This window comes from Macrobrachium rosenbergii, chromosome 57 (assembly GCF_040412425.1).
Source record: "Macrobrachium rosenbergii isolate ZJJX-2024 chromosome 57, ASM4041242v1, whole genome shotgun sequence".
NCBI lineage: Eukaryota > Metazoa > Arthropoda > Malacostraca > Decapoda > Palaemonidae > Macrobrachium > Macrobrachium rosenbergii.
The window spans coordinates 16,390,696-16,412,949 of NC_089797.1; the positions used below are offsets into that span (position 1 = coordinate 16,390,696).

Consider the following 22,254-nt stretch of genomic DNA (forward strand, 5'->3'; position numbering starts at 1 on the left):
AGATATGTGCATAGTGTGTTCAGAATGTTTCATTGGACTTCAAAGCAGTTCATTTCAGTTACAAACATACCATTTTTACCGAAATTCTTATACTGGTGTAGATAATTTCTAGTTAAAATGAACTACAGGGTAGCCAACAAGTAGTAGATTGGTTATGGCACCAACATGGTGTTGAGATAATACCACCAGAGGAAAACAAAACCCTTCTAGAACTGGCCAGGCAGTCCTTACCCACTTCCATATCAAATAAGTATTTTGCCATTTACCTCATACATTTCCACCATGCTCTTCTTGCTCATCTCATTTGAATTCATATATATATAACAATCATTTTTGTCATCATCATATTTCCCAGCCCTGTGGGTTATAGAATTAAAATGGGAAATTCATTAGTAAGGCATATGGAATTCATAAAAATTGTGGAGCCATAAAGGAGCAAGAAGAAAATGGTTGCTCTTAATAGAGAAAAATAGGTTTAATTGCAAATGAAAGAGAGGTGACAAAATAGAGTGCACATGTTGTTCCATGATGAATTAGCAATTAGCAGAAAATTTGGTAAACCAGGAAGGAGTGAAATGATGGTAAAGATTAATTTAAGGAAAGAAAGTATATAATGCATGTATTAAGAATACAGTATATGCATGGCAAATAGGGTGACTAGAAGAAAACAAGATATGTGGGAAATATTACCAGATCCCATGACAGAAGTACTACTGTCCAAGGGTATACAGTGGTTCCTTGGTATACAAATGATTCATTATTCTTATTTTTGTTATATGAAGTAAAATTTTAGGAAAATTTTGTTTCTGTTTATGAGCTAAAAATTCGATTTACGAGCTATTTGGTGAAAAGGGTGTATTGGTGGCCGGGATTGAGTGAGGAGAAAGGGGATCCTTTGAGGAAACCGAAATGGTTGCAGTAGGCAAAGGTTGATAACAAAATCAGTTTTCATATAAATAACTTAACAGGTAATTACTGAGCTATAGTTTTAACTCGCACAGCAACCCTAAATTCAAAAATCCCGGTAGTGCTTCAGTTGTATAGTGTAGGCAACAAGCCCTGCCCACTGCATGGGTGTGTGGATATGGATAACGACTTCCACCAGTGGCGTTATTCTGCTTTTGCCATGCGTACGAGCAACATTGTTGAGCAGCTGCAGTCCTGTTTCACCTGTTTTTAATATTCTCGCTAGAGGTCAGTGAAGTGTTCTCGCTTTCGTGTAGCCTTCAAGCTGCTTCTTTGCTTTTGTCAGTTTAGATTAGTCTGTAGCGCACTTGGTAGCTCAGTTAGCCAGATGCATTCCTGGTGGGGATGTATTGGTAGGCGAGCTTGGCCTCGGGTTTGAGTGATCGGGACGGAACGTGCTCTCCACTCTCATGAAGATTCACGAAGAGACTGCTCATCTGAGAGATCCCTACCGTCTTTCTGTTGCCTCCCTGCACAACAAAGTCGGTAGTTTTCGCGTTCCTCCGTACCAGACCCAGGGGCCGCTATGGTGAGGCATGCTGTCCTCTTGGGAAAAATCAATATCTACGTTTTTCCCTCCATATTTGTCTGTTTCGCTAGGGGTTCACAAGCATTGCTCACCCCGAGTCACTGACAAATGCTGGAAGACTTCGCCTTTCACCCGATCTGATAGCTCTGCTTCCGAGGCATCGAGAAAAGTTCTGCTTGACCCAACCTCCTGTAGCAGCTACACAAGAAGCAGTTTTTCAGGCAGTACATCCCTGTTTGTTCAGGACTGGGAGACCTTCCAGCTTTCCTTGCAAGCATAGGCTTACTTGCCGAGTGGCAATGGATATAGCTGGATATCTCTTGAAGTCCTCTGCAACACTGTCCCAGGGACTGGATTCGTCTTCGCTGGTGGATGTCATTGACAGAACTTCTTCTCGGGTCAGAGTCGCTCTTCAAGTCTGGGCTTCCTCATCTTCTCTGCTGAGGGTTGCTTCTCTCCCTTTCATTTGTGAAGAATGTAGGCCCCTGTGACCTAGTCTTCTATCTGAAGTAGACTTCTTCTCCTCAGTTGAGATTTAGGTACGGATGAGAAGCTTCTTCGGTCTTGCTGTCCCAGCGAACTGTTCCCTGGGTGGCATGTAACTCTCGTTTAGGGTTCCTGTACCATGCTCTGCATGTGCCCTTAAGAAAGTCGTCGGATAGAGATGTGCCTTCTTAGTACCATCTCTCATCTTGCTCCGACCTTGGCATAGAAGATGGAAGAACAGGTGAAGGGGATCAACACCTTGACTCCTTCTCGGATGTCGTATGTGGACTCCGAATCCATCGGCATCTATTGTCGGGTTCGAGTCTTTCTTGTTCCCCTCCTCCCAGGACTTTGTATTGATGATCCAGATCAATTGTTACTTTGTCCTATTAGGGAGCTGTGGTACTTTCTGAAAAGCCTCAACATTCCTAACCTGGATGTCGTTGACGTTTTCGCTAGTACGATCTCTCCCAAGGAAGAAGTTTCTAAGGACACATCTTCCTCCTGGCTTCGTGAAGCAATCGAAGGAGGTACTTAGCAGCTGGCGACAACGATTACTAGGCAGCTGGCGACGACGATACCCGTACTTTCCTCCTGAGAGCTCACAAAGTCAATGGCTTGGTCCATCCCTCTCATTCCGGAAGTTTCTGTCAGTCTGGAAGCAAGATGTGGTCTCATAGTCCACACTCACGTCTTCCTTTGGTCTTGCCCACAGGCCCTTGGAACTTTTTTACCTTGGCCCTGTGGTGGCTGCTCAACAATTTGTGTTTTCTTACCCAGCTCCTTCAAAAGAACTAGTAGCATCTCGCTTAAGGTGTTGGTTCTGGAAGTGAGAAGGATACCGAGAGTGACTGGCCTCTCTTCTTCCTCCTTCCCTGTCCTCCTACTTCTCCTCCTTCGGGGTGAGAATAGGACTCAAACCAATACTTGCTGGATCTGGCGTCTGATGCGGTAACACTACACATCGAGCCCTGTTCTATTTTTCTTCTAGAATCATAGAAGCAATTCTGCTCCTTCCTCTAGCAAGGGGAGGAAGGAGAGACTGGCAATAAGGGAAACCCTATCTCAGGTTTTCCTTACTGTCTCTGACTCTAGATTCTTCCAGTCTATTTCATATGAGTTATGTTTCCTTACTCATGCGAAAAGGCCCAGTATCTGACATTTGATCTTGCAGTTCCTACACTCCGATCAGTATGTCAGAGGCACGGTACTCCTCCTCGCTCTTTCGACCAGGAGGAGTAGCCCAGGTGTGCAGAACTCCAGTCATTTCAAGAGACTCACTCAGATTCCTCCCTCTAACCAGTAAAGGACCGATGGTTTGTATATTGTGTCGGAACAAATCACAATTTTTCAAAGTAAATTGTATTTTTCCTAACTATACAAACCTGAGGTCCTTTACATTACAGTTTTTTCCAGCCCGAGAAGAACCCTAAAAAAGTTCAGAGGTCTGGTTAAACAAATCATATATAACTAACTAACTACATTACATTTTATGCCCACCTCAAGCCACCCCTCAATTGAACCTGGACTGTAGGAAAAATACAATTTAATTTCAAAAATTGTGATTTTCATATAAGTAACTTACCTAATAATTACTCAGCTGTTAGTATCTGTTTCCAATTGTGACTTTGTTTTTGACTCAGTATGTCAGACTCTAGCTTGTCTAGTGTTAGGTACTGCAGTATAGGCTGCAAAGACTCGTTTTTTGTACTCCTTCTTGTTTAATACAACAGAATTATATGTCATTTTCTGCTGGAGAAGCTCCTTACTTGGGAGTTTCTGCCTCCCCTCAAGGGGACTTCTCCAGTCTCATCGATGCGACATGTCATTTGGCATTCTCCTTGGCTAGGATTTTATTCGCTGCCTTGGAATTGGATCACCTCATCAAAGACGTCTTCAAGGTTTTCGAGGTCCTGAGTTTCCTCGATTGGACCGTGGGGCTTTGCCCAAAAAGATAGAAGATTGCACCATTCTGCAGACTGGTTAGGGGTTCTTGCATGCACTGACAGACAGAGCAGTTGGAGATAGTCTGCGCAACCTTGGAACCAGTGACAGCTGTTAGTCAAACCATTTTTGGATTTTACTGCCTTGGAATTTCTTCAAGAAGAGGGACTTTGGGTGCTCAAAAAGATAGAAGATTCACCACTGCAACTGGTTAGGGGTTCTTGCATGCACTCTCAGAGATCAGGAGTTCCCTCCTGATTTTGCTTTTTTGGTTCACCACTAAAGACTCAGAGAGTCTGTTCCTCAAGACTAGTCTGTTCCCTCAAGCAATCTTGGAACCAGTGACAGCTGAACTTCAAAAGAAGTCGACACAAGACTTGCTTGGGCAGTCAACCAAGAGGACTAGAGTACCAGCACGAGCACCTTCAGCATCTACTACTGTTAGGACAGCCTCCCCTCTGTCACAGCAACCCTTTTGAGGGGGCAGAGGCTGCTTTCAATCTTGACCACAGACCAATCTCCGGTTGGTATGATCCAGCAAGAAGACGACCATCAAATCCTCAACTTGCAAGTGAGGACCCTGTCCTCCATGCCCCTGCCGGAGCAAGGCTCCTCTATTTTTGGAGCAAGTGGAAGGCCAGGAGCATGGAACCTTGGGTTCTAAAAGTTTTGAAGCTACAAATGTATATAAATCACGGTGTGTTAAAAAATTTCATAATAAGAGCTGCGTGTTCCAAACGTACCAATGAACTGTCATGGCGGAGGTGGGTCATTGCCAAGGCTAGTACATTTCCCCGCTCATGACGGGTAAAAACAGTACAACATCTTGGCATAGACTTATACCTCTCTTGATAGCTCAATAGGTAACGTCTACTGGAGTCGCTGAATAGGTTCTCGTGTCAAGGGTTCGTGTCCCGGATGATTCCAGTTCATTTATCACTTTTATAAATTCCCCTTCAGCGACAATTCTCCAACGGAGATATCCCGAGGTAGCGTGAATTTGATATTAAGCGACATTTTTAGCTTCATGATTGTATATAAATCACGGTGTGATAAAAAATTTCATAATAAGAGCTGCGTGTTCCAAACGTACCAATGAACTGTCATGGCGGAGGTGGGTCATTGCCGAGGCTAGTACATTTCCCCCGCTCACGACGGGTAAAAACAGTACAACATCTCAGCAAAGACTTATACCTCTCTTGATAGCTCAATGGGTAACGTCTACTGAGTCGCTGAATAGGTTCTCGTGTCAAGGGTTCGTGTCCCGGACGATTCCAATTCATTTATCACTTGTATAAATTCCCCTTCGGCGACAATTCTCCAACGGAGATATCCCGAGGTAGCGTGAATTTCAATATTAAGCGACATTTGTGTGATAAAAATTTCATTATATATATATATATATATATATATATATATATATATATATATATATATATATATATATATATATATATATATATATATATATATATATATATATATATATATATATAATATATATTACATATATATATTTATATATACAAAACTATTTTTCATTATAAAAGTGTCATGTTTCAACAGACAACCGTTTGAAAAGCATGTCTTTGGATGTGTGTTGTTTATCTTCCATTTGGATTCGGATACCGATCACAGGTGTCACAGGCGCTTTCTCGATTCATCCCGGCCATTGAAGAGGCACATGGAAGACACAGGTTGGTCTGCTCCGTTGCCTGTTAAGTGGTACAAGGAGGCTTTTGACAGCCCACAGCCTTCTTGCACCCATGCTGTGGATCCGTCAGTCTTTGCCTCGGTCCGAGTGCTTTCTCACCTATGGGATTTGCCAGTCATGTTCTCCCCTGATCCCCTTTTTGCCCAGTGCCCTCTTTTGGATGTCAAGCGCATGAAGCATTACTCCAAGTGCCCGTCGCCTAAGCTCCCGTCTTGTCTCGAGGGCCCAGCGCCCATCCCGAGAGCCCAGTCCCAGTTCCAGTGTGTCCAGCACCAGCTTCCAACCGCCCGTCGCCACTGCCTGAGCACCCGGCACCACTGTCCATGCGCCCAGTACCAAGTCTTAACCACCTGTCTACCTCTGTCGACTGCCAAGCGCCCACCTCGGATCAAGGTGAACCACCTTTGGCGCCCATCAAGCAACAGCTTTCTGAAATCATGAGCTTCCTTAAGAAAACTCCCACCTCCAAGCCTGCTCAGGTTTAGCCCTTTCTCCAATCTTGTCAGAGGACGAAGAGGAGGTCAATCAAGACTCTGCTCCTCCTTCAGCATATGCAGCTCCTCTTCGCTACCTGTTGGCGAGTTTTCCATCTTTTTTTTTGCTCCAGCTGCCCCACCCACGCCTGCTTCTTCCTTCCTGATGAGGAGCCTCCCAGAAGATGGCTCCAAGCTCTCCAAGATGGTTCTTTCCTCGTCATCCAAGAAGCCGATGAAAGAAATCGAAGACTGACTTGCTGCTAAGAGAGAGCAAGGCAAGGCTACTTTCACCCATCCTCCCTCTTGTCTAGTTAAGAGGAGATACCTGTTGTAAGGCACTGGAAAGCTCCCTCTTTGGAAATTGCTGCCTCCTCCCAAGGGGACTTCTCTAGCCTCATCTTTTGCTTCAGCAAAGATTTGTTCTCTTCGGCTGAGCTGGACCACTTTGTTAAGAACCCCTTCAGGGTTTTTGAGGTGTCCAGCTTTCTAGATTGGATGGTAGGAGCCCTTGTGGAGAAGATAGAAGACTTTAAGGACTTGGACGAGCACTTTGTGGTGGACTTGTTTGGTGTGCTGTCGTGCACAGACAAAGCCATCAGGGATGGCTCTTTGGAACTCGTGACCCTTTTCTCTCACGGGTTTCTGAAGGAGAGAGAACTTTGGTGCTCCTTCACCACCAAGGGAGTTATACAGTTTCAGAGGTCGGCGTTGTTATTTTTGCCCCTGGATCTGCTTCACCTTTTCCCTCAGTCGATTGTGGAAGAGATTGCTTCGGACCTCCAGAAGAAGTCCACTCAAGACCTCCTAGCTCAGTCTTCCAAGTGCCCCAAGAGTTCTTTGTGATCGTTGTTTGCACCTAAGATGGTCTCTTCACTGCAACAGCATCCCTTTTAAGGGATGAAAGAGGGGCAGACCAGTGGATCGTCAAGATTCTGAAAGAGGGCTATTGCATCCCTCTCATGGAGAACCCTCCTTTGGTCGCCTCTCCCATCGTCTTAACAGCCTACTCAGCAGGCTCAAAGAAGCATTCTGCCCTTTTGAAGGAAGTACCTTCTCTCCTTTTGAAGAGAGCCATAGAAGAAGTCAAAGACATCCGCCCGCCAATGGATGAGTCTACTAGGGACTCTTTTGTCCATTGAGACAAGTTAGGCAGATTGCAAATGAGAGTCCTCCAATTCTACCAAAAGCCAACTGGGACAGGAAAACCCAACTGGACTCTGTCGTGTTCCCCATCACCCAGGAAATAAAATTGGACTTACAGTGATGGCTGTCCAAAGGAAGACTTTTGCAGGGAAAGTTTCTTCATTGTCTGAGCCCCAACCGATTCTTCTACTCAGGCGCCTTGGATCTAGGCTGGGGAACCCTTATGAGAAATCAGGAAGTTTCCGTGATGTGGTCCCCAGAAGAACGGAAACTTCATATCAATGTCAGGGAGGTCTTCAGTACTTCTCGACCATGACTTACAACAAAACAGTGGTAGTCCATGCAGGTAACACAACTGCACTGTCATATATCTGAAAACAGGGGGCCACTCACTCCTTTTCCCTCTGCCAGGCAGCAAAGGATCTTTTTCTTTGGGCACACCAAAATCAAGCGATGCTAGTCACTCGATTTATTCAAGGAAAACTAAATGTTCTGGCGGACGAACTGAGCCATTGGAAGCAGGTCCTTCCCACTGAGTGCACTGTGGATCACATGGTCTGTCTTGACCTTTGGAGACTGTGGGGCAAACCGACTGTAGACCTGTTTGCCACCTCAAGAAACAATTGCCTCCCTCTCTTCTGCTCTCCAGCCCCGGAGCCCCTAGCTTGGGCGACAGACACCATGCTCCAAGAATGGTCGGGGCTGGATCTGTATGCATTCCCGCCCCTGAACATGGTGAGGGAAGTGCTGAACAAGTTCTTGTCGCACCACAAAGTCTCGATGACCCTTGTAGCTCCGTTCTGGCCCATGAAGGAATGGTTCCTGAACCTTCTAAGTCTGTTGGTAGACTTCAGGAGGCTGCTTCCCCAAAGACAATGGTTACTCAACCTCACTTCAAGAGATACCACCAAAGGTTGTCCAATCTCACTCTGACAGGCTTCAGATTGTCAGGAAACTCATCAGAGTGAAAGGTTTTTCAAGAGCAGCTGCGAAAGCTATTGCAAAGTGCAGATGACAGTCTTCTTGCAATGCCTACCAATCAAAGTGGCCAGTTTTTCGTAGATGGTGCCTCAGACGTAGCGTCTTGTCTCCTGAGACGTCTTTGACCCAAATAATGGACTTCCTCCTCTATCTGAGAACCTCTAGAGGTCTGTCCTCTTCCATCATTAAAGGATACTGAGTGATGCTTACCTCAGTTTTTAAGCACAAAGGTATGTACCTGTCATCAAACCAGGATCTTAATGACCTCATCAAGTCTTTCGACACTACTAAGCAGAAGTACGATCTGGTTTCTTTCGAACCCCTCAGTTCCACTTCACTTGGAAGACGCTCTTCCTCATAGCTTTGGCGACTGCCAAGCGTGTTAGTAAACTGCAAGCTATTGACAAGAGGGTAGGTTTCTTCCAGGGAGATGCAGTGTGCTCTTTCACCCTAGGTTTCCTAGCCAAGAACAAGGATCCTTCCAAGCCTTGGCTTCATTCCTTCCATATCAGGAGTTTAATGGAAATCCTGGGCCGGAGGAAGAGGAAAGGGTTCTTTGCCCAGTCAGAGCCCTAAGATATTATCTGCAAAGGACCGAGAAGATCAGAGGACCTTCTAGCATGTTCTATCAAGAATCCTTCTCGCTCTCTTTCGAAGAACACTTTGTCATTCTTCCTAAGGGACATGATCTCCGAGGCACATTCTTGGATTCAGGAAGATGCTTTGCCTGCTTTCAAAGTGAAAGCTCATGAAGTCCGAGTAGTCGCTACCTCTCTCGCCTTCAAGTATAATTTATCCATTTTGTCCATTCTTCAGTAGACCTTTTGGAGGTGCAAATCGATCTTCGCGTCTCACTACTTAAAAGAAGTTGAAACAGTGTTTGAAAATTGCAGTACCCTCGGGCCATTATCAGTGGCTGGCATGGTATTTGGGGAAGAACATAGGAGAGATCCTTTCTCTCTGCTGTCTCTTCACCTTGACATAGGGTGTCGAGTTTTGGGAGCCTTGGGATACTTTGTTCCTGGAGTGCCCACCAATCTTTATGGATGGGTAGTGGTTTTTTTTGTGTTTAGTTGACAGTGTTTTCTGGTTCTTCAATTTTTTGGTAATGCACCCAGGGCAAGGGCACGTTTTTATGTATGTCTTGTCAGCGATCAGGCCTATCCTCCTCTGCAAGACTCCCACTGACATAGAGGCGACCCTCGTCTCAACCACCACGCCATTACAGGTTATGATGAGCACCAATCAGAGGTAGTATTCACCTGCATTAGCTCTCTTACCAGGTAAGGAAACAACAAGCATTGTTGTCAGTGCTAGCCATCCTTTCTATTTCAAAGTCATTATCACACCTTAGTGTTTTGGAGTAGAATATATCCATTCATTCCACCCCCCCTTTCAGTGTGGGATTCAGCTAAGTAATTACTTGGTAAGTTACTTATATGAAAATTATATTTTTATAATAAAATTAAGTTTCATGTACACTTACCAAGTAATTACAGAATCAGAGCCCTCCCTCCTCCCCTGTCATGGACACCTTTGACCCAAATAATGGACTTCCTCCTCTATCTGAGAACCTCTAGTTGCTATCCACGCACCCATGCAGTGGGTGGGGCGTGTCACCTACACTATGTGATTGAAGCACTACCGCAGTTTTTGAATTATGGTTGCTGCGTGAGTTAAAGCTATAGCTAAGTTATTACTTGGTAAGTATATATAAAACTTAATTTTATTATAAAAATACAGTATCATTTTATTCACATTTTGCAAGGATAATCAAAGGAACGGATAGTGTGTGTGTGTGTGCATCCAATTGTGTGTCTGTTTGCATGTATGTTAGAGAGAGAGAGAGAGAGTAATCAGTGTCCAGCAGGTGTGAAAACAATCCCTCATGTGCATATGATTGTTGACATGTTTATTACACTTGGATCTTGAGTGCAAGGAGATTGATGGTTGAGCCTCTATTTACAAAAGTGTCTGTCATTATGCCAGCGGCGTTCAAAGCGGAAAAAAGTTTTTTTTTTTTTTAAAAATCACAGCACGCTTAGTTTTTAAGATTAAGAGTTAATTTTTGGCTCCTTTTTTGACATTGCCTGAAGTTTAGTATGCAACCATCAGAAATGAAAAAAAATATCATTATCATATATAAATATTGAAATATATGACAACGCAAAAAAAGAATTTCATATATAATTGTATACAAATCGTGCTGTGAGCAAACGGTCAAAGCTAACAAGTTATTTTTTTCTTTGTATTGCACACTAAATTGCGATGATTTTGGTATATAACAAATTGTAAAACGATCAAAGCAACACAGAAAATATCACAAAATGATGGTAGCGTGCAGGCGTAAAAAAGTTTTCTTCAAAAATTCACCATAAATCGAAATATTGTGCTAGAGATTTTCCGTTTGTTGCAAAATGAAGGTAATTGATTGAATATTACTAGACTGTAAGTGTTTTAGCTTACAATTGCAGTTTTCGACCAATTGAGTTAAAGTTGTGGAAGGTCTAATTTTTTCTATTTATTGTGATTTATATGAAAATATTTCAAAACTGATAAAAGCTACAACCATGAGTAATTTTCTTTGTTGTATTCTACATGAAATTGCGCACATTTTCATATATAAAACTTTATGTAACGACTAATATAAAACGGTGCAAACATTACGACAAAGTGATGAAAGAATTTCTGAGATGTTCGGCCGAGTTACCGCGCGGACATAAGGAAAATGTTTTTTTCAAAAATTCACCATAAATCGAAATATTGTGCTAGAGACTTCCAATTTGTTGCAAAATGAAGGTAAATGATTGAATATTACTAGAATGTAAGAGTTTTTAGCTTACAATTGCGTTTTTCAATCATTTCGGTCAAGTTAAAGTTGACCGAAGGTTGAAATTTTGGCACTTATCGTGATTTATATGAAAATATTTCAAAACTGATAGAAGCTACAACCATGAGTTATTTTTTGTTGTATTCTACATGAAATTGTGCACATTTTCACATATAAAACTTTATGTAACCACTTATATAAAACGGTGCAAACATTACGACGAAGTGACAAAAGAATTTCTGAGATGTTCGGCCGAGTTACCGAGCGCGGACGTAAGGAAAAAGTTTTTTTTTTCAGAAATTCACCATAAATCGAAATATTGTGCTAGAGATTTCCAATTTGTTGCAAAATGAAGGTAAATGATTGAATATTACTAGAATGTAAGAGTTTTAGCTTACAATTGTGTTTTTCGACCATTTTGGTCACTTTAAAGTTGACCGAAGGTTGAAATTTTGGCACTTATCGTGATTTATATGAAAATATTTCCAAACTGATAAAAGCTGCAACCATGAGTTATGTTCTGTTGTATTCTTCATGAAATTGCACACATTTTCATATATAAAACTTTATGTAACGACTAATATAAAACGGTGCAAACATTGCGACAAAGTGACGAAAGAATTTCTGAGATGTTTGGCCGAGTTACTGGGCGCGGATGTAAGGGAAAAGTTTTTTCAAAAATTCACCATAAATCGAAATATTGTGCTAGAGACTTCCAATTTATTGCAAAATGAAGGTACATTATTGAATATTACTAGAATGTAAGAGTTTTAGCTTACAATTGCGTTTTTCGACCATTTCGGTCGAGTCAAAGTTGACCAAAGGTTGAAATTTTGGCACTTATCGAGATTTATATGAAAATATTTCCAAACTGATAAAAGCTACAACCATGGGTTGTTTTTTGTTGTATTCTACATGAAATTGCACACATTTTCATACATAAAACTTTATGTAACGGCTAATATAAAATGGTGCAAAAATTACAATAAAATGACTAAAGAATTTCTGAAAACGAATTACATGCATGTAAGGAAAACGTTTTTTTAATTCACCATAAATCAAAATATTGTGCTAGAGACTTCCAATTTGTTGGAAAATGGAGGTAAATGATTGAATATTACTAGGATGTAAGAGTTTTAGCTTACAGTTGTGTTTTTCGACCAATAAACATGAGAATTTTGCAAACAATTAATAAGTAAATAATGCAAATAAGAAAAGGAAAGAGTGATCAAATAACTTTTCACAAGGAAGTTCTTTAAACAAGCAATCCAAGGTGTGTTTCATGATGTGGGGGTGAGTTACTTTTACAGTGCTTAAAAACTGTAAAAAGCAAGTGTCACTCAATAGGTATTTTACTGTAACAAAAAGAAGTGATTTGGGTGAATCGAGTTTAAATGAAAGAAACAGGCGAAATGTAGTGAAAAAGGAAAATCGTCCAAGCCCGGCCCCAGCTGGGAAGTCAGTGGGAAGTGGACCCCTGTCTCCCACCCAATAACCCACCACCATCCCCTCCCTCTCACTCAGTGCAGTCCTGAACACTCGCTCAACGTAAGACTCTCTTTCAATTTTTTATTGTTACTGTACTGTATTGCGTTTGATTGTTTTGATATTGTCATTGTTAAATTTATTGGGAAATTCCTTCTTTTATTTTTTTATGTGAATTGTTACTGCTTTTACGTACATGCAGTAATGTTTTTACTGTCTATTCTCCTCTCCTCAACAGTATAAATGCTCCCTCCCTCTATCTCAAGTCAGCTGTGCGTCACCATGGTGACATAAGATTTTGCACATCTTTTATGTTAAATTTTATTGTGAAATGCTTTATTCTTTTATTTTTTTGTTGAATATGATTATCATTAAATTATTTATTGTGCTTGTGCTTGAATTAATTGTATTAAAGTGGGTACAAAGGGGGGATATGGGGAAATTCTTGAGTGTGGGACAAATTACAGTAATTGAATTCTCATTATTCCGTATGGGAATATTCGGATCGATATATGAACATTTCGATATACAAAATTGGAATTTGGAACCAGTTAAATTCGTATACAAGGAGCCACTAGTAGTAAAAGGATACCTGTGTTGAGAAAATACAGTTTTTAAGATAGAGTTTAGGAGAGATAGAGGCAGTACTTGAATTCTACCAGAGTCAAAAGTGAAAGTTGCTAAATGCAGTGTACTGTTAATAGCAATGAAAAAATGCAATATACCTAGCAGGGCATGCCTAATGCAACATAGACTGTTGTAAGCTTAGTTGGTAAAGAAGAAAGGTGAAGAATATATAGTTGCAAAAATAGAAAAATGGAAGTTTTAAAATGAAAAAGTAGAAAATAAGTATTATTACTGTAAAATTTGTATGTCAATAGATTTGTGTACCAAGCACCACACTGTAGGCAGCATGAAAAAAGAATAATTCTGGATACTTTTTAATAAAAAGAACAAGTAAATTTAAGTTGTTTTGAAATTTTTAAGTGGTTTTGTATATATAAACAAAATGTCTTGTATTATAAAAATCTGAGTGAAAAGTTTACTTGACCTGGAGGTTTTTGGTGTAAAAGAGATCAATATTGAATGTAACAGGGGAAGAGGCGAAAAGAGCCCTCTGTAAGATGAAAAATGAAAAATTCTAGGGCCACCCAGTATAACAAGTAATTGTTTAGATTAGCAGGCAAGTGGATATCCTGAAGCTTACAAGAATATATGAAACCTAATAAAGGAGGAGATAGGACAAGAAAAGAGCCTGACAATAATGGTATAAAAATCTAAAGGGAATACAATATATTGTGGTAATGACAGAGGAGTAAGACTGTTTTAATCTGCTATTAAAATATTTAGAGAGGTTCTGGAGCATTTTTTAAAACATAAAAGCAGCATGAGAGCTGGTCATCGTTATCTTCCCAGATTGTATGAAAACCTAACAAAAGAGAGACCAGAAGAGTGAGGGAAAGAGCCATATAGCAGTGGCATTCAGAGGAAAGATGGTGCATTACAATGCAGAAATTTTAGAGGAATGACTGCCTGAACATGCTATTAAAATGTTGGAAATGAGCTGGAAGAAAGGTTGACAAAATTTTTAAAATAGATGATTTTAGTTTTTTGCCACAGACTTCAACAACAGAATTTTTATTTTGTATTTTCCCTTCCTTTATAAGGCCTGCAACTAAAAGAGTTAATATTCATATAGATGAGTTTGGTATTCATTATTAAGTAGAAACTTGATAATTTGATTTGAAATTTGTTCATATGTAAAAGAAAAGGTAGCTCAGTGGAATGCCCAAAGATAAGCAGACCAAAAACACATCTTTGTAGAAGTAGCTCAGCTCCCTGCCCCACATTTTGTTGTCAGCAGTGCAGTGACTCGAAGTGTGATCCAGATGAATAACTAGGAACTATAGGGTTCCCACAAGTGCACAAATGAGGCTCTTTCATAAAATTTTGTGTATGGGATATTTTGTGACAAATGAAAGGGAGGCAGGTAAGGGGTTTATATGAAAAAATTAATCTTTTCAAAAATGACCACTACAGTAAACCCCTCGTATTTGTGGGGGATGCGTACTGCACTCCCCTGCGAATAGCTAAAATCCGCGAATACTTAAAACCCCTCTAAAAAAACTCAGAACTGCCTGTTTTGATAGTTTGAACACAAAAAACCTCTAAAAATGCTTATATCTGAGTATTTTAATAGTTTTATTACAAAGTGCATTAGTCATGAAAATGATATGAAAATACAGTAATTAGTGAATATTTCTCAGTGAAAAATACCACAAATGGGTGAATTTTCCACAAATAATGGGTAGATACGTTCCATAGAAAGCTGTGAATATGTGAGTCCACGAATAGTGAGACTGCAAATGCAGGGGGTTTACTGTATGCTGGTTGTATTTCCTTCTGTATGTGACAGAAGATAACTTTTCACTATGATAAAGGAACTAAAATTTCAAGCTGCTTTGGAGAGATTTTCTTTAAATAGCTGAAAAGGCAAGTAAACAGTTCTTGCAGATAGGTCACTGACAAACTCGTGACTTATATCAGCTGAGAATTTTTGTTGCAAATAGTAACCAAGCTCTTAAATGACAGATCATATGTATTTAAAAAAAAAAAAAGCAAAACCAAAGGAAATAGAGCAGTATTGTAAAAAAAATGAGAAAGTAAAATTTAGAAAAGCTAGTAATTATACTAAGGATTTGATGAGTGAATGGGAAGTCAAATGCCTGGTGTACCAGGAAGCTGACACTTAGGTTAATGCTAGATAGCTAATTTGCACATTTAATTCCCAAGTACTTTTGGTCTACTATGGGTAGAATTTTGATTCAAGTAGAATTTTTTAAAATGTTGCTGTATGTAAATGATCTGCTTGTAGGTGTATTATGATGAAATTGAAGAGTTCTGTATACAGTATAATGAAAGAATATATGACAGCATATGTAATGTGCTAAGCATTCTTTAATAATATATTAACACATGATGATTATTTTTGTTTTTTAGTCCTTGAGTGCATCTTGAAGCGTTACTTGAAGAGCCTGTTTTACACCTGGGCTGGTCCCACTCTTGTTGCTTGTAATCCATGTCGTCCAGTAGGATATCTCTATTCATTTGACCAAATCAGACATCACTTTGATCAGATTCAGGTAAGATGTTTTATGTTTCTAATGCTCATAGTCCATGCTTTTCTTTATACAGTACAGTATTTGGGTCTCAGGACTTTTTTAATAAAGCTGGTATTTGATACCTGGTATTGAAATATCTTTCTCTGAAACACAGACCTCTTGATTAGCATTTGAAATGAGTGAAATAAGAGTTACCACTGGATAAAAACCACTGACAAGTGGGAGTCCCCCAACTCATTTTTCAAATATTATTGTTGTGGAATTGGGTTGTACTGGGGGATGATGTGTGGACAAGTACCCTCTCTTACTTTATTTACATCTAGTGATCATTAAGTAGTTAAGGAATATTTTTAAAATGAACCATACCTCTTCATTATATAGCTTTTACTTTTGCGCCGGCAGTAGTTCGAAAGATTGAAACAAAAAACAAGAACACTCGGTTTCCTATGGGTACAGTATCCGTTTTCTATCCATCTACTTCTCCCACCCCCCACCCCCTCCAGGGGACTGATAGGTACTAACACTCGTAGCTGGTCAGTCTACTTCTGTCTCTGGTTTCGGTAGGAGGTTGGCAGATTGTGAAGTGTACTCTGTTTTCTGTTGGTTTGTTTTTGGATGTTCTTTTATTTTATTTTGAATATTCGTTTGGTAAGATATGTTTTTACTGAGGGAAGGGTTATGATTGGATAACTACATATGTGAATCATAGTTTAGCGAAATGCAGAAATTTATCATGAATAGAGAGAGCTTGTTAGGTTGTAGAAACAACTATGTACAGTATAGAGGATAGGTCTTGTAAGACTTGAGTTAAAGGGATGCACATCTTGTCTGCTTCTCCATTTAATAACTGGTTAGGTCATCTACTGCTTCTCCTCAATCTGTTACTCCAAGTGAGCTTCCAACCAATTCAGGGCATTAGATTTGATAGGATGGAGTAAATTTTATGTTCACTTGGCATAAGTTTTGTGGGATATTATTATTATTATATTATAAATTTTTTATTTTCTTTCCTGTTCTACCCTCCCAAGATTCTCGTCAAGTTCAGGTTTTTTCCCCATGTCAGAGGACGGGTGAACGCCCCCACTTATTTCTTGCCCTGTCCATGGTACTTGGAATAACAGGGAACCAGGACATGTCACAAAGCAGTGCGGATCTGTGCCCGTTGTCTCCTTCCTCTGTTTGGTCTGGCATCTGTGGCTCAGGTCCCTTGTGAGCGATGCCAAGTCCGGCATTAGCAGAACCAAGCCTGGCTTTAGCAGCGTATGGGGTTAGCACCAGTTCTAGCACCAGAATTCATTTTCTGATAGGATCGCTCAGGTAAGAATAAGAGGAGTCACCCAATGTTTTCCCCCTTTTAAGAATCGGATTGGCTTGGTAGGAGTGATGCTTTGACTCTTTCTGGTGGTATTTAGCGAGTTTTAGCTGCTTCCGTCAGGTAGTAAGCATTGACCAAAGCTGCCTTGTTGAGGAAAGTTACCTATTGCTCTTAGGAGTTTCACTTGAACCCTCTGTAGCTAAAGATCTTTTGGGGGTTTAAGGTAGTATTAAGTATTAGTTAGTTTCTGGTGAGAAGCCTAGACTGTCTTCAGCTTCCTTGTGTATCGTGGCACTTGTTGGCCAGCATGATGGAATGTCTCACAATTTTGACGCACCGGTTGCCTGTGCCTAGCAAAATTTTGCACATTTTGCTCGGTGCAGTGTACTTGCGCACTAATTGCCGGCCCACCTATCGACTGCATGCTTATCTCTAGCCTGTGCGCCTATTGCGTACGCGCCTATGGTCAGTGCGCTTATCGCTTGTGTGCCTATTGCTTGTGCACCTATGACCTACACTCCTATCGCCTATGCACACCCATTGCTTGTGTGCCTCTTTTCTGTGCACCCATCGTCCGTATGCCATTTTTTACCTATGTATTTATTGCCTGTGATTTATGCGCTTATCACATACTTGACTATCGCCAGCCTATTGAGAATCTCTGCAAAGCACTCTCGTTTCGGCTTCCTTTTTGTTAGGCAGTTGGTTGCCGTTAGAAGTCTCAACGTTATGTTTCGGGGATTGTGACTTATTATCCAGTTGTGGTAGTTTTTGTCGGTAAACAGTTGATTGCTGCTTCATTTTCGAGTCCCCCGTGGTTTATGAACTTTCTTGTTATCATGAGATTTTCCTGATCAGAATTTAGATCTTTTTGTTGAGCCAACAGGTTTCCAACCGAATCAGCGTCTACCTTTTGAGCTGGAGCAAGTGGTTATGTTGGCATTGATGAAAAAGGAGTTTTTAAACCTTCCTGCCACGGTGGGAGCTTATCAGATTAGTTCAGTGCAGTCAACTTATTACTCTTCTGCTATCGCACGTTGTAGTCTTTGCCCCGGTCTCTGTGGTGTATTTTCGGTAGCTAAATCCTGTTGCTGCTTTGGCAGGAGGGCAAGTTGTTTGTGCTCCTGTTGATTGATGAGTCAGGTGTCAGAAGTAGAACTTTCTTTTTAGCTGTATTTTATTAGGTTTGTCTTGGGTATGTCCAAGGCTTTAGTGGAGTTCAGGGGAAGGGAGCCTTTCTAAGAATTTTTGCTTCCTTGTCTCTTTCCAAATCTGGAGGTAGCACTGGGGAAGGACTAGTCCCTGCGCAGGTTTTTGATTTTGGAGTTAAAGTTATTCTCACTGTTCGGGGTTTTGCTGTGGAGAAAGCTTTGCCTTTTTTTTTTTCAGGTGTCTATTGCCGCTGATCGCTTGTAAGAAGTTTACAGTCTTTACAGGAGGATTTTTAGTGAAGCAGAGGTCTTCTCATCAAGGTCATATGATTTTGGGGAAGTGTTTTGACCTGGCAAATCAGGTTTGGGTTCTTTCCTTCAACCTGAACATGGGTCATGTTAGTTTAAGCTCTCATGGGAAGAAGGACCCAGTTTTTTTTATGCCTTCTTTTGATGTGCACGATTATGGTATACTGTATATGCTATTGGAACCATTTCACTGGGTGACACAGGTCGAGCCCAGAAATAGATTTTTCCTTTGTCAAAATCCCTTATTCGGGAGTTTAACCGGGATTAGAGGAGTCCAGTTACACCTACTACAATCCCGAATTCTTAGCAATCAGAGGAATTTAAAACTGTGTGAATGTTGGGTTAAAGCACAGGTAGCAATGTTCTCAGACAACCATCTTCCTTACTTTAAGTACAGTATATGTATACAGTCAAACCTTTATTTACAAGTGAACCAACAGAGGAGTTTTCCGAGATACGAGCTGGTGCACAAGTGATTTTTTGCTTTAAGAAACAAGCCGAGATTTGAGCTATAAGGCAGCGAGCCTGGGAGACACCATCTCCCAATGTGTCCACCATTGCCAGCACAGAGATGCCTAGCTGAGCAGTCTCATTCAGCATCTTGCAGCATTTCTTGCTTTGTTTTCTCACTATGCCCCAGTATGTTGAACACTTTGTAGTTTTCATCATGGGTCCCAAGAAAGTGAGTGTTAGGACCACTGCTGAGAAGAAGAAAAGGCCAGTTACCTTGGATATGAAGCGTGAAATCATAGACAAACACAGTCAAGGTGTGGGTGCTATGGACTTGGCGAAGCAGTATGGCTGAACTACTTCTACTATCTGCACAATTTTGAAGCAGAAGGAGTTGATAAAGCTATAATGCCAGTTGTGGGTGTTAAGATTATTTCAAAGCTCTGGACCTCTGCCCATGAAGAGGTGGAGTAGTTGTTGGGGTGACTGAATGAGAAGCAGCTTGCAGGAGATGCTGTGACGGAGAGCATCATCTGTGAGAAGGCATGAGACACCTACATGGATTTGGTGTGGAAGACGTTGGCCACAAACCTCACCCTTTGGGAGTTCTGGAAGGATCATTACAATATTGTGACCTGCCTCAAAATTTTTGACATGGCCTAGCAGGGTGTCATAAGGAGGACCATAAACTCTGCATGGAAGAAGCTGTGGCCTGAGGTTGTGTCCGAATGGGACTTCGAAGGATTCAAACCTGGAGAGCTAGTGGTGGAGAATATTGTGTCCCTCAGAAAGTCCATGGGCCCTGGAAGTGGATGAAGATGTTGACGACCTTGTCAAGGAGCATGATGAAGAAATGACAAAGGAGGAACTAAAGGAGCTATATCAGCAGCAACGTATGGAGACTTTGCAGGTTTTCGAGGTGTTAAAGTGGAGTTTCCCAGGTCTCTGGTACTTATTCGAGGTGTTAAAGTGGAGTTTCCCAGGTCTTTGGTACTTACTTTACCTTGAAATCTGTGTGTGGTTCCTTTATTCATTATGTTGTTGCCCACTGAGACTGATGGAACAAACCTTTTGTTAAGAGGTTTCTATGGAAGCGCTTTAAGAATTGTTTGAGTTCCACTAAAAGTATTAAAACTGATGTAAAGGTTCTGTTTATAGTGTTTGGAAGCCAGAGCTTCCAGTGAGTAGGAATGTAATGTCCTTTTCAGTAGGTCATTGCTTAAGGACTGTCATGCTAATTTCAATCCTTAATGGAAGGAGAGCCACTTAACATAGGAGCAGTGGCTATAACTTTTAGATTTGGAAACTTATCCTCAGATAAGTTATTGAAGTTACTGAGTGGTACGGTACGCCTGTATATGCTATGGTTTATCTTCAGGGTGGAGAGATTAAATACAATTATTGCAGAGCTTTAACTCCTCTGGTTTGTGCAGGGGGTATTATTTCCTGAATTGATTAGTAACCTTTTTGGGCTTACTGCCTTTTGAACCTGTTTGTGGGTTTTGGGAAGCTTGAAGGTACTCAGTGTTGAGCATGGGAAGTGTACCTTTTGTATGTAGCTTCCTGTCAGTTATCCATCGTTGGCTCTGCGGGGTTTTGGTACAGTAACCCTACCCCTGCTGCTGAAGGGGAGCATCCTCCAAAGAGACCTCAAGTATCTTTGGGATGAGGATCTCGTACGTAAGTGACAATTCTCCTAAGGTGGCAGTTATAGCCGATGGATTGAATTCACTGGCTAAACAAACACTTGTTTCGTACTTAATACTTTGTTACTAAGTAGCCTTTGAAGGGTTGGCTGATTTTGACTTTGCCCACCTCCTTTTTTGAACATGGGAATCAGCTGTATAATGGAGAAGTAAGGTTCCCTTCAAAAATATAAATTCTTAATTTAAGATTTATTTTTTAAATACTTACCTCTCAGTATATAATTTGCCCTCTCTACCTTCACATTCAAAGTGGGCATAAGTAGACTGACCAGCTATGAGTTTTTATGCCTATTGGTCCCCTGGTGGGGGGGGGGGAAGCAGATGGATAGAAGAGGGTTATTCATAGAAAACCAAGTGTTCTTGATTTTTTGTTTCAATCTGTCGAACTACTGCTGGTGCAGAAGTAAAAGCTATATAATGGATAGGTAAGTATTTAAAAGATAAATCTTAAATTGTGAATTTATATTTTATCTCTATTTTAACTGTTAGAAGTCTTTATTGCTTTTAATGTGTTGTGCAGTTGAATTGTGATGTACAGTACTTACAAGTGGTTTTGTAGCTTTTGTTTATTAATCAGCAAATAATGTATTTACTGTTAAAGATGGCTTCATTTTATAGCTTCATAAATAGGTTTGGCTTTTCTTGTAGGTTTTTTATATTTTTGAATCTATATACTGCTTGTTCGGGTATTAGCATTTTTCGTATATATTTTCCAAGACTGTTGGTAATGTTAAGGGTTAACAGTCTCTTTACTTAAGGAGAGACAATTAATCTCATATAGTTTCTGTGTTCATTGAATCTTCATATATTACTTTTGTTTTTTTTGTGCACTAATTAGTGGAAACTTGTATACCAGATACAAAAAAGTCTTGCAATGATGTACAGGCAGTCCCCGGTTTACGGCGGGAGTTCCATTCCCAACGATGTGCTGTAACCCGAAAAACATTGTAAACTGGAACATCATAATAATAATGGGAACGCTGTAATGGCACCCGTAAAACTGGGTTACGGCGCCATAAAACGTGTACAGCACCAGAAAACTGCTTTCGGCACCATAAAACTGCTTATGGTCCTGTAAAATCAGGTTAGTGGCCCCATGAGCCAAGTGCTGTAAAGTCGGAGTGCTATAAAACTGAGACCGCCGTAAACCAGGAACTGCCTTTACTTCTTTAGGTAACACATAGTAGCTCTCAGAAAAACTTGCTTTTTACTAGGCAATGAATGTTAACTGCAACTGTAGTTCAGTTAGAGAAGTAGAATGCTACAAGCCCAAAGGTTCAGTAAAGGAGCATTGTGTGCAAAAAGAAATACAGAAATAACAAATACATTTTTTTAAACATAATAACAAAGAAATGAAATAAGATAAAACAAACAACCATGAAATAAGACTATGGAACGTGAGCCGGGTCAAAATTTGGTCACCGCCATAATATAACTTTTAGAAAACATTATCGTACTGATATACAGAAAAGGAAGGAACCAGATTACAGGTAAGTGGATTAGTGAATGTGTGTGTATGTATGTATGTACTGGGTATTTTTGAAAATTTAAAATGGCAAAATTATATTGTCAAAATGATTTGCTGTAATTAGCCAAGAGCAGACATGTATTTACTTTTCACAATACAGTAAACATAATGGAGATTTA

The 22,254-nt window shown here is 40.5% G+C and overlaps 1 protein-coding gene across 1 annotated transcript in view; it reads left to right on the plus strand.

Annotated features, from left to right (window-relative positions):
* The window catches only part of LOC136837008 (unconventional myosin-XIX-like), a 161,714-nt gene that overhangs the window by 25,729 nt on the left and 113,731 nt on the right, over positions 1 to 22,254 (plus strand). The window contains exon 4 of the mRNA XM_067101539.1: positions 15,555 to 15,697. Within this exon, the coding sequence (XP_066957640.1) occupies positions 15,555 to 15,697 (143 nt within the window). The remainder of the gene's footprint in view (positions 1 to 15,554; positions 15,698 to 22,254) is intronic.